Here is a 15,403-nt window from a genome sequence, read left to right on the forward strand (position 1 = left end):
CGATTATTACTTAATGAGATGTGACTCAAATCAGAAAATAACGTGATATTGTATAATGAATAGAACGGAAGGTTAAGAGTAAATAGAGAACGATTACTCTACATATTACAGATAGCGATGGTTAAATGAATTCGACAAGGTTGAATATTTGAAATATAAGGGGGGGAGGAGTGGAGGAGTGTCTTCATTACTCGAGAAGAAATACTAATTATAAACAAGGAATTGATGTCGAATAGAATAAGAAAATAAGATATTATAAGTTAACAAAAGATCAAATTAATTAAAGGACGAGTTCTTGAGAGTTCTTTTAAGGAAAGTAGATATCTGTACATGATGTGAGTTATACAATGAGGAATTTAAATCTAATAATAGGTCAATAAAGCGTGGTGAATTACGGATGAATACAAATATTAGATCTGAAAAAGTAAAACTTGTTATATGTGTTTTAGAATAAAAAGAAAAGGGAATTTACTTTGAGAACGGGAGAACAAGAAAGTAATAATTAGATTAACTTATGAATCGCACCGGTTAAAGAGAAATAACATGAGGATATAAAGAACACAAAAGTGACATAAGCTAAAAATTGATCAGAAACTGGAACAGGCGATGTGCGCGTTGTGCAACATCAACCTGTGCATCGCGCAGGTTTTAACAAAATAAAAAAAAATTGTCATTTTTCGGAAAATGAGTCGAGGTCGTTTCATCTTAAGTTAGTATTTTGAGGTAGAGCCGGGTGAAGCGGTAGGTCTGGTGGCACACGCTGATCCAGAAGACAGTGAAGGTGGCATGTCATGGTGGTTGGTGGTGGGCAACGGAATAACAGATGAATATAGGCTTCAAAAACAGGATTCAGACGGCGAAACAAAGAGATTTAGGTCAATTATCTCTAGATGTTTTGTATGCAACATTGTTGGATCTAGTTACCATGTGCAACAATGGTAGCATCCTTTGACTTGTTTTTGAACTTTTTTGGTCACAAAATTCTATAAAAAGGATGTCATTCAAGATTGTTTATTGTTGTAGGCTTACTTGTTTTAGGCATCTTACTTCCATTATGATATGATATGGGTGGTGGGTTTGGATGGAAGATAAGAGTGGGGAGCAAGCATGCTATTTTGCTCCATCTTTATGTATAGGGCTAAAGTGGTCTTATTACTTATTCCCAATTCACTTTACCTTGAAAAAGAAATTATATTTAGAACAAAAGTTGCTTGCCTTCCAATTATTCTTTTGCCTTGTTTTGAAAATGGAGTCTAGAGAATGAATGGGGGTCCCACTATTATGAGGTTTTGAGAAAAAAAGTTGCTTCAAAAGAAATGAATTAGAACAAAAGTTGGTTCAAATATACCAACTATGGTAGTACACCTTTTATGTTCTTATCACTACTTAGTTTGGGGATAACATACTTTATATGATCAAATTATCTTTTTATTGTGATGATAAGTTAATGTTATTCTTGAAAGAAGATAAATGATACTTAAAAAAAAATTAAAAGAAAAATATTGCCAACAGATGCAAGTAACGAATCTGGCATTTCTCAACTATAAAACCAACTGTTTCATCATCACTTTGTCACACACACATTATTTACAAATCCCTCAGTAGTTAACCAACTCAAAACACATGTAATCCAACTTAATTCCCTGTTTCATTCAATGTCTTAAATCCTATTGTTAATTAGTGAAATTGGACTAATAATGTCTAGTGGAACAGCAACTTCTGGTGGGTATATGAGACAGAGACAAAGCTATGACTGTGCTTCAAGTGGTGATGATCTTGAAGACGATGCTCGTTCGATACCACAGTCTCAATCCCCAATGTTTCCGACAGCCAAAACACGAGTGGAGGTTTTAGAGAATGTTCTTTGGATTGTTTCAGCAGTTTTTATAGTATATTTTGGAGATTGCCACTCAAATTTGATTTATCTTCTGTTTCATGATACTAGAATAAGAAGGTATATATACTTATATCACCTTATTATTATTTCAATTTTCAATTTGCCTAATGTTTAAACAAACTGACCAACTTTCATCAATTTAATCAATTACACCCATTATTTTCAATTTGCCTAATGGTTAAAGTTGACTGTTATAATCAAATACTAATTTTTCTGCATTCTGAAACTTCATGCTAAACTACTTAATTATAAATTTTACGCAGAGCGCAGATGTACGTTGGCCTTTTTGGTGTAAGCTTGAATGTAATATATTTCTTGTATACGAGTATGTCAGCATGGAGTACTGGGGAATCTAGTGAGAAAAGGGCTCTATCAACTACATACGCCTTGCCACTTGTCACCATTCTAGCACTCTTTTCGTTTTGTTTGTATGATTAACCTTCGTTGCGCTTTTTCCTTTTTTAAAGTTTCGATTATAAGTTAATAATGATATGATTTCTTTGCAGATTCTGTTTTGCTTTGTGGCCGATTTGGAGTTTCTTGACTCTTCCTCTTGTGGTATGTGAACACTAAATATAATCATTTGGATATCAAAACTTTTTTAAGCTCTTTAATTTTGTGTTTGGAGTGGTAAATTGGGCGTTACAGGTTGACCTGCAAGCACCCTTTTTCCCATTTTCTTGATAGCTAATTGATACGTCAAATCGTTACCAACTGAAAAAAAAAAATATTAAAGCAAATCAGAGGTTGTATTGATTAAGAATACATTTTAGGCCGATTTCAACTTTTTAATAGTATGCATTTCGCTGGTTATGCATAAGACATAACATAATTCGACCCATTTATAAGTAAATGTGTCGAAAGCGTCACTTCTTTAACCCATCTCTTTGTGTCACAGTTCACATTGTTCATGGCGTCAATGGTCATTTTGCTTTATGCGGTACCTGAGACGTTTATGCAGCAACCATTTGAAACTTTTCGTATAGACTGAAATCCATTGTTCGTATTTCACATATTTTGAGGATCAGTTGCAACGAGTTTAAGGTTTTTTTCTGCTACTTGTGCAAAAACAAAGGAAGGCAATATCATATCATCATGAGCATGAGAAGAGATAGAAATAAAATGAGTAGTACAGGTGTTTATTGATTGCTTTTGGTTGATCAAACTATTTAACATGTAAGGTTTTCTTTTTTATATAAACTAGGAAAAATTTGACCGCGCGATGCTGCGGTTGTATTTGAATATATGTTGTTTGGTATCTAATATATCTAATGGATCCCGCTTTGCATTGGGACATTTTAATGCTTTTTATGAAACTAATGTTGAGAGAGAACTGAAGGGAAAAATTGCGGAAAAAAGGGGGCATAAGGACTCGAACTCCGATTTTTTTCCCTTTACAAACTAATGCATTTACCACTTGTTCTAGCCATCTACTCGTATATATAAAATTTATAATTAATTCAAAATGTTTTCTTTAAAAAAAAAAAAACTCTATTTCCAATATAATCAATTGCGTTTTGTTCGTAAAATTATTTCGAGTCGGGCGGTGATGACGGAGAAATTTAACTCGCGGCAGAAAGGAAAAAAGATAAATCCCGTTAAAAAGTTCGGTGACTTTTATAAACTAGATGGAGGCCCGGCGGCCCACTACGTTGGGTTAATGGATATCCATTGGATATCAACTGAAATATTAATGTAACGGCGATTTTAAAAATTTAATACATATTATAACATTTGTAAATATTTAATCTTTATATAGCAAAATACGTTAGTATAATATAAGTTAATATACGTTTAAACTAATCTAAATATCTAACTTCGATAATTGTTACTGACAATTTAATAATTGTGACTATCATAACCCTTATTTTAGTATGTATATATGTGTATATTGATATATTTCGGGTGATAATGGATATATACATATATATATATATATATATATATATATATATATATATATATATATATATATATATATATATATAGATGTTAAATTATTATCTATATTTGATCCACAAAATATTTAAATCACCCATATACATATGCATATCTATATTCATTATTCATCCTTTTACATCATTCATATCCACTATATATGAATAATATCGGGTGAATATCCACGAATGAAATATCTGCCATCCCTAAAGACAACCAAACAAAATTACAAAGAATTTATATTTTCACAATCAATTTTGATTTATCTACCATTATCTTAGGTAACTTCTCAATATACCCTAATGAAATATACCGTAAAATATTTTATTTAATTGGTTCAACTCTCTTTCATGTTTTCCTTAACGTTGCATTCTTGAGTTTTTTTCTCAGCAGTAAGGAGTTAAAAATAAAGGAGATGATAGTGTTTTACTATCCTTCCTAATCCGTTCAAATATGGGCGGAGAGTGCTGTTAACAAAATATAACTGTACTATCTTTCTCAATCATCTCCTCTCTTCTCCTTTCTGCTTAAAATTAAAACTCGAGAATGACTAATAATTTTTGATCTGTGTGTTTCCTTTCCTTTCTGCTATAAAAAAAAAACTAAGAGAATGAAGTGTAAGAAAAAAAAAACTTAGTAACACGTGGACTATCATTTGTACCCTTCACCCCTACCAATCTTTGAACATAAAGACTTTCAGATCTAAGCTTATAAACTGCCGTTTGAATCAAAACCCATTAAAGTTGAAAAAATACATATCCCATTGCAATTAAATCCATTGACAAATCCACTTTCGACCAGAATACGTTAAAGTCGCGAAATCGACCGGAATCGCAAGCTACTTCAGATTTAAGGTACGATGGTGGAGGCAGCGGTGTGCGATAGTTTCAGACCTCCGACGATGATGGTTGCAGACATCCTACGACTTGTAAGAAATCCCAAAATCTGCTTGATTTTCAAAATGGGGTCTTGATTTCAAAGCAACTTTTTGATGATTTGGAAAGTAATGTTCAAATCTCCTGATTATAATAGATTAGGAGGAGAGTACACATATATGGAATTGGTTATGTTTATATTTATATATACTTGATGTTTATTTATGAATGTGTATATGAAAATGCTTGTATCATTGAATTGCATCTTTTTTATAGGATCAAGAATAGGTTTTGAAGCTGCCATTGAAGGTGATGAATTATGAAATCTGCAATTAATTGATTGATGTCAACAATAGAAAGAGGGATTCAACTTCCTTTGGTAAATAATATATCTTCATAAAAGATTAATTGAAGCATAGTACTAATAAATTGACTATTGTTATAATATATAAATATATACATATATAAATGGATAGTCAATTATTGATACACAAAAGTAATATTATTGTATTACCTAAACTTGTGATATTTTTGCTATAAATAGCCATTAATGCAAGCATTAAACTTGCACCATTTTCTCACACTTACAAAGTGTTTCTTTCTTTCTCTATATTATTATCTTTGTTCTTACACTTCATTATTAGCATTCTTAATCAAGAATCAAACCACTAAAGGTAGTTATAAGCCTACTGAATTATAACATCAAGAATCAAACCACTAAAGGTAGTTATAAGCCTACTGAATTATAACACGTTATCAGCACGATAATCTTAATACTAATTATGGTTGGCTCTGCCACCTAAATGATATATGGTCGGTTATACCACCTGAATAATATATGGTCGACACTGTCGCCTAATTATCATTTATGTTACTAACATTTATATTTCTATTATCTAACATTTATATGGTCGACACTGTCACCTAATTATCATTTATGTTATATAACATTTATTTATGATTGCTTACATATGGTCGACAATGTCGCCTACTTATCATTTATGTTATATTAAATTTATGTTTAATGTTTATATACTTATGAATATAAATTGACTCTAATTTATCATGTTGTTTGTTTTAATTTTTGATAATAGAAAATGTCGAATCTGGAAAAGCTTAAATTTACTCCTTTAGAATCAACGGGAAACAACTACATGCCATGGGTTATAAAAGTAAAAATGCATCTTAAATCAATGGGCATTCTTGAAACCATAAATGAAAACAACACTTGTTCCGAAAAAGAACAAGCAACGGCATGTTGCTTTATTCATTAACATATTGATGAATGCTTACAAAATAATTATGTGACTGTAGAAGATCCCCATGTTTTATGGGAAGGTCTCAAAAGCAGATTCAATAATCAAAGAGAAATTTTACTTCCAGCTGCTATGGATCAATGGAGAACATTAAGGTTCCAAGACTTTAAGAAAGTAAATGAATACAGCTCAGCTCTGTATAATACAGTCTCACAACTTAAATTCTGTGGACATGAAATAAGTGATGCAGACATGTTGGAGAAAACTTTCTCCACAATGAATGCTGCCAACATCACAGTGCAAAGAAATTTGCGAATGCTAAAGTTCAATACATATCCTGAACTTAATTCATATCTCTTGGTTGCAGAGCAAAATGATGAGCTATTAATGAAAAATCAGCAATCCCGTCCTACTGGTACACTTGCAATCCCTGAAGCAAATACTGCAAATAATTATAAACAGGGACAAGGACGCGGGCAAGGTCGTGGTTATAATAACCATCGCCATCATCATGCCAAAAGCCATAACTATGGTAGAAACCATCCTTATGGTAATGGAAATGGGCGTGGACGTGGCCGTGGTCGTGGCCGTGGTGGTCAAAGAAATAATAATCCACGAAAATATAAATATCAACCACAAAACAAGCCCACTAAACAAGATGTTGAAGAAAATTCTTCTAAAAATTCTGAAGAATCTTGTTACAGATGTGGTAGAATGGGTCACTGGGCTAATACTTGCCGAACATCTAAACATCTTGTTAAGATGTATCAGGATTCGCTGAAAGGTAAAGAAAAGGAAGTAAATTTTGTGGATAATATTGATCCAACAGTCACTGAGCAACCATCTGATTTATATGAAGATTTCTTGAATTAAATTAATATGTTTCTTTTATAAATAAAACGATTTAACCTTTGTCATCATGTTTTCTCAAATGTTTCAGTTCTATATGTTTTATCAAATGTTTCAGTTCTATGTTTGATGTTTCAATTCTATGTATGTCAAATGTTTCAGTTTTATCTATTTGTGTGTAATAAACATTTTGTGTAACATTTATATACTTACTGTTTGTTTCTTATATATGAAGTTTAATATGAATTCTGCTGGAACACAACATCAATCAAGTAGTGGAGATCTCTGTATAGCAGATAGTGGTACTATACACACTATACTTAAATCAGAAAAATATTTCATTGATTTGAAACCAACGGAAGGAACTATACATACAATATCAGGTGCTGCTAACTTGATAGAAGGGATAGGAAAGGCAAAATTCATATTACCAAATGGTACAACATTTTTAATTAATAATGCCTTATTCTCTCCTAAGTCAAGCAGAAATTTATTGAGTTTTTCTGACATATACCTTAATGGATATGATTATCAGTCAGTAACGGTAGAAAATGAGAAATATTTAAGTATCACTAACAAGAATCACGTGATTGAAAAACTGCAAAGACTTAATTCTGGATTACATTATACACATATAAATGTACCAGAAGCACATATGGTGATTAAAGAAAAGTATATTGATCCTGGTGTATTTAATTTATGGCATAACAGATTGGGTCATCCAGGATCAACAATGATGAAAAGAATTATTGAATGTACACATGGACATCCACTGAAGGATAGAAAAATCCTTCATGATACAATGGTTCCATGTATATCTTGCTCTCTTGGAAAATTGATAACTAGACCCTCACCACTTAAGGTTGAGAAAGAATCACCAATGTTTCTTGAAAGAATTCAAGGTGATATTTGTGGACCAATTCATCCACCATGTGGACCATTTAGATATTTCATGGTCCTAATAGACGCATCTAGTAGATGGTCTCATGTTTGTCTGTTATCAAGCCGTAATGTAGCATTTGCAAAATTTCTTGCCGAAATTATTAAATTGAGAGCACATTTTCCTGATTACATCATTAAAAAGGTGAGACTTGATAATGCTGGTGAGTTTACATCTCAAACATTTAATGACTATTGCATGTCTATAGGAATTGTTGTTGAACATTCTGTTGCTCATGTGCATACACAAAATGGTTTAGCCGAGTCACTGATTAAACGTTTACAGTTAATCGCTAGACCATTGATAATGAAAACAAAACTACCTGTATCTATATGGGGTCATGCAATTTTACATGCTGCTGCATTGATTCGCATAAGACCAAGTGCAAGTCATAAATATTCCCCCCTACAGCTTGCTTTTGGTCAAGAGCCAAATATTTCCCACCTTAGAACATTTGGTTGTGCAGTATATGTTCTAATTGCGCCACCACAACGTACAAAAATGGGTCCTCAAAGGAGGTTGGGAATATATGTTGGATATGAAACATCTTCAATCATAAGGTATATTGAACCTATGACAGGTGATGTTTTTACAGCACGTTTTGCTGATTGTCATTTTAATGAAACATTGTTTCCTAGATTAGGGGGAGAAATAAAAAATAAAGAAAATGATGTTTCATGGTGTGAACCTCAATTAAAGTATCTTGATCCTCGCACAAAAGAATGCGAGATAGAAGTTCAAAAGATAATGCATATACAAGAACTTGCAAATCAATTGCCTGATGCATTCACAGATACAAAAAGGGTGACTAAATCATATATACCAGCAGTTAATACTCCAGCTCGAGTTGAGATTCCAAATCGGAAAACTGATAATGTAGTCACTCAAGAATCTATGCCACGTCTGAAACGTGGGAGACCAGTTGGTTCCAAAGATAAAAATCCTCGAAAAAGAAAATCAGCTGATAATAAGGTAAAAGAAAGTGTTCAAAAAGAACCACAAATGAGTACTCCTACTGCAGAGGAGATTGATGATGTCAATACAGAAATTGCAATCAATTATGCACATTCAAAAATATTATGGAACCGAAATGAAATGAAAAATCTTGATGAGAAATTTTCATTTAATGTTGCATATGACATTATGAATAATGATGATGATCCAGAACCAACATCTATGGTTGAATGTCAAAATAGACATGATTGGGCTCAATGGAAAGAAGCAATACGAGCTGAATTAGAATCACTCAATAAAAGAAAAGTTTTCGGATCCATCATTCTCACTCCTAAAGATGTGAAACCTGTAGGATACAGATGGATTTTTGTCCGAAAAAGAAATGAGAAAAATGAAGTTACAAGGTATAAAGCTAGACTTGTAGCTCAAGGTTTTTCTCAAAGACCGGGAATTGATTATGAAGAAACTTATTCCCCTGTTATGGATGCAATTACTTTTAGATACTTAATCAGCCTGGCAGTTTCTAAAAATTTAGAAATACATCTCATGGATGTTGTGACTGCTTATCTATATGGATCACTTGATAGTGATATATATATGAAGATACCTGAAGGATTTAAGGTACCAGAAGCATCAAATGCAAAACCCAAAGAAATGTATTCGATTAAATTACAAAGATCTTTATATGGGTTAAAACAATCGGGACGTATGTGGTATAACCGATTAAGTGATTACTTGATAAGCAAAGGGTATACAAATAACCTTACTTGTCCTTGTGTTTTCATTAAGAAAACAACATCCGGATATGTGATCATAGCTGTTTATGTTGATGATCTTAACATCATAGGTACAAATAAAGAGATCCATGAAGCCATTCAACTTCTAAAGAAAGAATTTGAAATGAAAGATCTCGGAAAAACCAAGTATTGCCTTGGTTTACAAATTGAGCATATGCCTAATGGTTTACTTGTACATCAAACAACATATACTGAAAAGATTCTGAAACGTTTCAATATGGACAAGGCAAAACCATTAAGTACTCCTATGGTTGTTAGATCACTCAATGTTGAAACTGATCCATTTCGTCCATGTGAAGATCATGAAGATATTCTTGGACCAAAAGTACCATATCTTAGTGCAATTGGAGCTCTTATGTATCTTACAAATTGTACAAGACCTGACATTTCTTTTGCAGTTAATTTGTTGGCAAGGTTCAGCTCTGCTCCTACCAAAAGACACTGGAATGGGATCAAACACGTATTTCGATACCTTCGAGGAACTACTGATTTAGGATTATTTTATTCTAACGAATCAAAACAAGATTTGGTTGGTTATGCTGATGCAGGTTATTTATCTGATCCACATAAAGCTAAATCTCAAACTGGATATGTATTCCTAAATGGAGGTACTGCAATATCATGGCGTTTTCAAAAACAAACACTTGTTGCTACATCATCAAATCATGCCGAAGTGATTGCATTACTGATAATGCTAAAAACAAACATATATTTCATAGCATTATTCCTCAAGAAAGACAAGCTTTTAGTTGCAATTGTTCTATTTACAAGTGATATTCGTTTAAATAATAAAAGGTGAAGACAAAAGACAGATTCGACGAATTGAAGACGCAAACGATCAAAAAGCTCAAAAGTACAAAAGACAATAAAAAAGGTTTCAATTATTGACAAGAAACGTCTCGAAATTACAAAAGTACAAGATTCAAAACGCAAAGTACAAGATATTAAATTGTACGCAAGGACGTTCGAAAATCCGGAACCGGGACCAGAGTCAACTCTCAACGCTCGACGCAACGGACTAAAAATTACAAGTCAACTATGCACATAAATATAATATAATATTTAAATAATTCTTATAATTATTTAATATATTATATTTATAATTAAAACCGTCGGCAAGAAAGACTCCAAAAGGGACTGAGCTGTAATTTCAATCTCCGCGACTCGCGGAGTTTGAAGGCAAAAATGCCGCGAGTCGCGGAGTCCCAAAAATTTCAAAATCCCTATAAAAGCAAACGAATTCTGATCGCAAAAATTACCAAAAAATCGATCCATCTCTTTATCTATATCGTAATATTTATATTTATTTATATTTTAATTTTAATTTTAATTATAATTCTAATAATAAGGGTATGTTAGCGAATGTTGTAAGGGTATAAGTCGAAATTCTGTCCGTGTAACGCTACGCTATTTTTAATCATTGTAAGTTATGTTCAACCTTTTTACATTAATGTCTCGTAGCTAAGTTATTATTATGCTTATTTAATCCGAAGTAATCATGATGTTGGGCTAATTACTAAAATTGGGTAATTGGGCTTTGTACCATAATTGGGGTTTGAATAAAAGAACGACACTTGTGGAAATTAGACTATGGGCTATTAATGGGTTTTATATTAACTAAACAATACCTTGTTAATTTAATATACAAACTTATAATTCGACGTATTTATATATAACCACATACGCTTAATCAGACACGATGGGCGGGATATTTATAAGTACGAATTATTGTTCATTTTCCGGACACGGGGATGGATTAATAGTCAATGGACTCATTAAAACAGGGGTGGATTACATTCAAGGGTAATTGGTGTAATTGTTAACAAAGTAGTAAAACCTTGGTTTACACGCAGTCGATAACCTGGTGTATTCATTAAACAAAGTATTAAAACCTTGTTACAATTCGAATCCCCAATTAGTTGGAATATTTGACTTCGGGAATAAGAATAGTTTGACGAAGGCTTTCGCTCTTTATATTTATGACTGATGGACTATTATGGACAAATCCGTATGGACATATTAAATAATCCAGGACAAAGGACAATTAACCCATGGGCATAAAACTAAAATCAACACGTCAAACATCATGATTACGGAAGTTTAAATAAGCATAATTATTTTATTTCATATTTAATTTCCTTTATTTTATATTTAATTGCACTTCTAATTATCGCATTTTTATTGTTATTTTATTTAATTGCACTTTTAATTATCGTACTTTTTAATTATCGCAAGTTTATTTTATCGCACTTTTATTATTCGCAATTTCATTATCGTTATTTACTTTACGCTTTAATTTAAGTCTTGTATTTATTTTTAATATTTTACATTTGGTTTTAACTGTGACTAAAGTTTTAAAATCGACAAACCGGTCATTAAACGGTAAAAACCCCCCTTTATAATAATAATATTACTTATATATATATATTTGTATTTTTATAAAAGTAAACTAATATAGCGTTAAGCTTTGTTTAAAAAGATTCCCTGTGGAACGAACCGGACTTACTAAAAACTACACTACTGTACGATTAGGTACACTGCCTATAAGTGTTGTAGCAAGGTTTAAGTATATCCATTCTCTAAATAAATAAATATCTTGTGTAAAATTGTATCGTATTTAATAGTTTTTCCTGCTAAAAATTAATAGTATTTTATATACACCTCGCGAAACATCAAGTTATTTTTGGCGCCGCTGTATCGCGAAACATAGTCTAATAGTATTTTATGTTACGATATAGATAGAGAGATGGATCGATTTTTTGGTAATTTTTGCGATCAGAATTCGTTTGCTTTTATAGGGATTTTGAAATTTTTGGGGCTCCGCGACTCGCGGCATTTTTGCCTTCAAACTCCGCGAGTCGCGGAGATTGAAATTACAGCTCAGTCCCTTTTGGAGTCTTTCTTGCCGACGGTTTTAATTATAAATATAATATATTAAATAATTATAAGAATTATTTAAATATTATATTATATTTATGTGCATAGTTGACTTGTAATTTTTAGTCCGTTGCGTCGAGCGTTGAGAGTTGACTCTGGTCCCGGTTCCGGATTTTCGAACGTCCTTGCGTACAATTTAATATCTTGTACTTTGCGTTTTGAATCTTGTACTTTTGTAATTTCGAGACGTTTCTTGTCAATAAGTGGAACCTTTTTTATTGTCTTTTGTACTTTTGAGCTTTTTGGTCGTTTGCGTCTTCAATTCGTCGAATCTGTCTTTTGTCTTCACCTTTTATTATTTAAACGAATATCACTTGTAAATAGAACAATTGCAACTAAAAGCTTGTCTTTCTTGAGGAATAATGCTATGAAATATATGTTTGTTTTTAGCATTATCAAATATTCCCACACTTGAGCGTTGCTAGCAATATCGTCTTGCAATACTAGAATCACTTCTTTATTCTTCACACTTTGTACATCAGTGATTTCTATACGGCGGTATAAACAATGGTAGTAACGATATGGTTTACAGTCCCACATGACTATAAAAATTTAGATCCATTAAGGAAATTGGATCTTTATGAAAACATTTGATCTTTTGAAAATTAAATCTAGTTTTTACCCTAGATAAGTTTTCCGGAATAACCCTTTACCGGTGTTTGCAAAATATTTTTGTGGGTTTGGTGGGTTTCAGATTTGAAAATTTTAGCTCAAAACTTATGGTTTTGTGTCACCCACTTGCTAACCTTGTATTAGGAAAGCAACACGTCCAGTTTACTTGTCCCGTATATTACCTTTCGGTAAACTACCGTCCGGTTGTAAAGGAAAGCGTTGTACAAGCAACTGTTAAGGCAATGTCCCCTGACATGCTTTTAATTGTGGTCTATAACGTGTCGGACGCAATTACTATCCTTGGTAGGAGCAATAGTAAAGCTCACCCTTATGATTTTTCGGTCTGGCACAAGGTCTTGTCTTTGACCATGCTATGCAACCACCGTTCTTACGGTTAACACCCGATTTAGTTCAGGTGACCTAATGAATTTCAGGTGAATTCCTAGGATTTTACGTTCAAAGGTAATGAACGCATTGAAAATAGGGTTTTCAGAAAACAAATCGGTTTATAATTTTGATCAAAATATTTTCTCGTTCAAGCTCGAGTTTAGATATCATTGAATTCCATGAGTTTGTAATTCTCAATCTTTAAGGTCAATCTCAAGGATTGAGTTATATCAGGCTTAAAAGCTGATTTTTGATCTTTTAAGGAGATTATCCTTTCTGGGGATCTGATTCATTAGTCTTATCAAGCTAATTTGCATGGTGCCCCCCCATTTACGAGATAAATCCTTCTCATGGTTAGGATAAATCTGACCACTTGGCGACCCTGTTTAATGCTGAGTTCCGTGGATTTTCTGCTGATTTTAGTGATGACTTTTCTAGATTTTTCGTCAACCTACAGCTGGTCTGGACGACAACTTCCTGACCTAAATCAAGAAGCGCGTTTCTTTTTCGGAAGACTTTACTTCCTTTTAATGATGGAATTGATTCATCGTGTAGATCCATCTCTTCTTTTCTTTCATCGGGTAGAACAGTTTAGTTTAGTTCAAAGCAAAAGTATTTTCAGTTATTTGTTACAGATATATGTGACATATGTTTAAGATAACTTGGTAAATTTTCCCACACTTGGCTTTTATTTTCCTTTTTATCGTCCTCTATTCCATTTTAAATGAATTTTAATATTTTGGTTTGTTTCTCAATTTATGTCCTTTCCGAGGTTACAATAATTTCGGTGTTAAAACCTAGTTTTATCGTTCATAAATATGTATAAACATGATTTTGAGTTCATTTAATTGAAAATTTTGAAAATTTTTACTAGAATTGGGTAGTCAGTATATAAGACTAGGGCTGTTCTTTATTATCAGAGAGCACTAGATTCTAATACAACTACTGTTTTACTAGTATTTTTAATGGTAACCAAGTGTATAAAGTAAAAATTTTAAAATCCGAAAGAATTTAATCTCTTCCCACACTTAAGATCTTGCAATGCCCTCATTTGCAAGAAATCAGTAACAATTTAAATTATTGAGGGTGATTTGTGTGAAAATGATTAAATTTTTACCAAAGTTTCCAAATATATTGGCGTTTGTTTGCTGAATGATAAATGGTGCACATCATTTGTTCATTCCGTCTCGTTGTTATTTCACATATATTTTGCATCTTGTCGTCAAAATTAGTTGCTTTTTGCTGAACTTAATGTCAGTCTTTGAAAATGCGTTGTTTTACCCTGTTGTGTACATAAGATAAACTGCAAATATATATACATATTTTTGAAGTTTGGTATATTACCCCACATTCAAAAATTATTAAAATCTAAGAATAAAAGTTAGAAAATTATAAAAACTATTACAATATTAACATAAGTATTAAATGTATCAACATTACAAATTACAAAATAAAAAAAAAACTAAGTAGACTAGGGATGATACTGGTACCAATAGGGGTTCCAGGCATAACCATAGGTGCAATAGAATGCTTCGGCAGGGTTATACGTAGGATACGGTGGTTGCATCTCTATAGACCAGGGAGGGAAGATGGGTTTCGGTGTAGGAATATAGTTTCTACCTATATGTTGGCAATGAGCTATGATTTGGTTCTGATGAACTTGCCAATCTTCAAATGCTCTCTGTCTAGCATTTTCGTACTCCTGTGAAGCTATAAACCTTTGCATTTCTTGCATCTCATTTCCCCCTCCTACATTACCTTGCTGTTGGTTTCTCTCAACCTGTGGATGTCTACCAAGGTATTGTACTGCGGCGTTATTTCGCCTCTTCAAAACTTTCGCACCATGGTATACATTTAAACCTATAGTATCGTGGGGTTCTGGTTCTTCTACTAATAATCCCCCCCGACTTATATCCACACCGAGATATTCACCAATCAAAGTAATAAAAATACCACCTCCT

The 15,403-nt window shown here is 32.6% G+C and overlaps 1 protein-coding gene across 1 annotated transcript; it reads left to right on the forward strand.

Moving 5' to 3' along the window:
- The first annotated feature begins 1,609 nt into the window (after positions 1-1,609).
- On the forward strand, positions 1,610-3,198 carry LOC139883865 (uncharacterized). Its single transcript, XM_071867981.1, has 4 exons — positions 1,610-1,954; positions 2,161-2,325; positions 2,404-2,455; positions 2,796-3,198. The coding sequence occupies exons 1-4, from the start codon at positions 1,698-1,700 to the stop codon at positions 2,886-2,888; spliced, it is 567 nt and encodes a 188-aa protein (XP_071724082.1). The 5' UTR covers positions 1,610-1,697; the 3' UTR covers positions 2,889-3,198.
- The last annotated feature ends 12,205 nt before the right edge of the window (positions 3,199-15,403 follow it).

The sequence above is a fragment of the Rutidosis leptorrhynchoides genome, chromosome 1, assembly GCF_046630445.1.
Source record: "Rutidosis leptorrhynchoides isolate AG116_Rl617_1_P2 chromosome 1, CSIRO_AGI_Rlap_v1, whole genome shotgun sequence".
NCBI lineage: Eukaryota > Viridiplantae > Streptophyta > Magnoliopsida > Asterales > Asteraceae > Rutidosis > Rutidosis leptorrhynchoides.

Bases quoted from the DNA above. Each gene is read 5' to 3' on its own strand.
- LOC139883865 (XM_071867981.1), top strand. From the start codon at position 1,698: ATGTCTAGTGGAACAGCAACTTCTGGTGGGTATATGAGACAGAGACAA. The intron at 1,955-2,160 runs GTATATATACTT...AATTTTACGCAG, and splicing joins CATGATACTAGAATAAGAAG to AGCGCAGATGTACGTTGGCC. The intron at 2,326-2,403 runs GTATGATTAACC...ATTTCTTTGCAG, and splicing joins GCACTCTTTTCGTTTTGTTT to ATTCTGTTTTGCTTTGTGGC.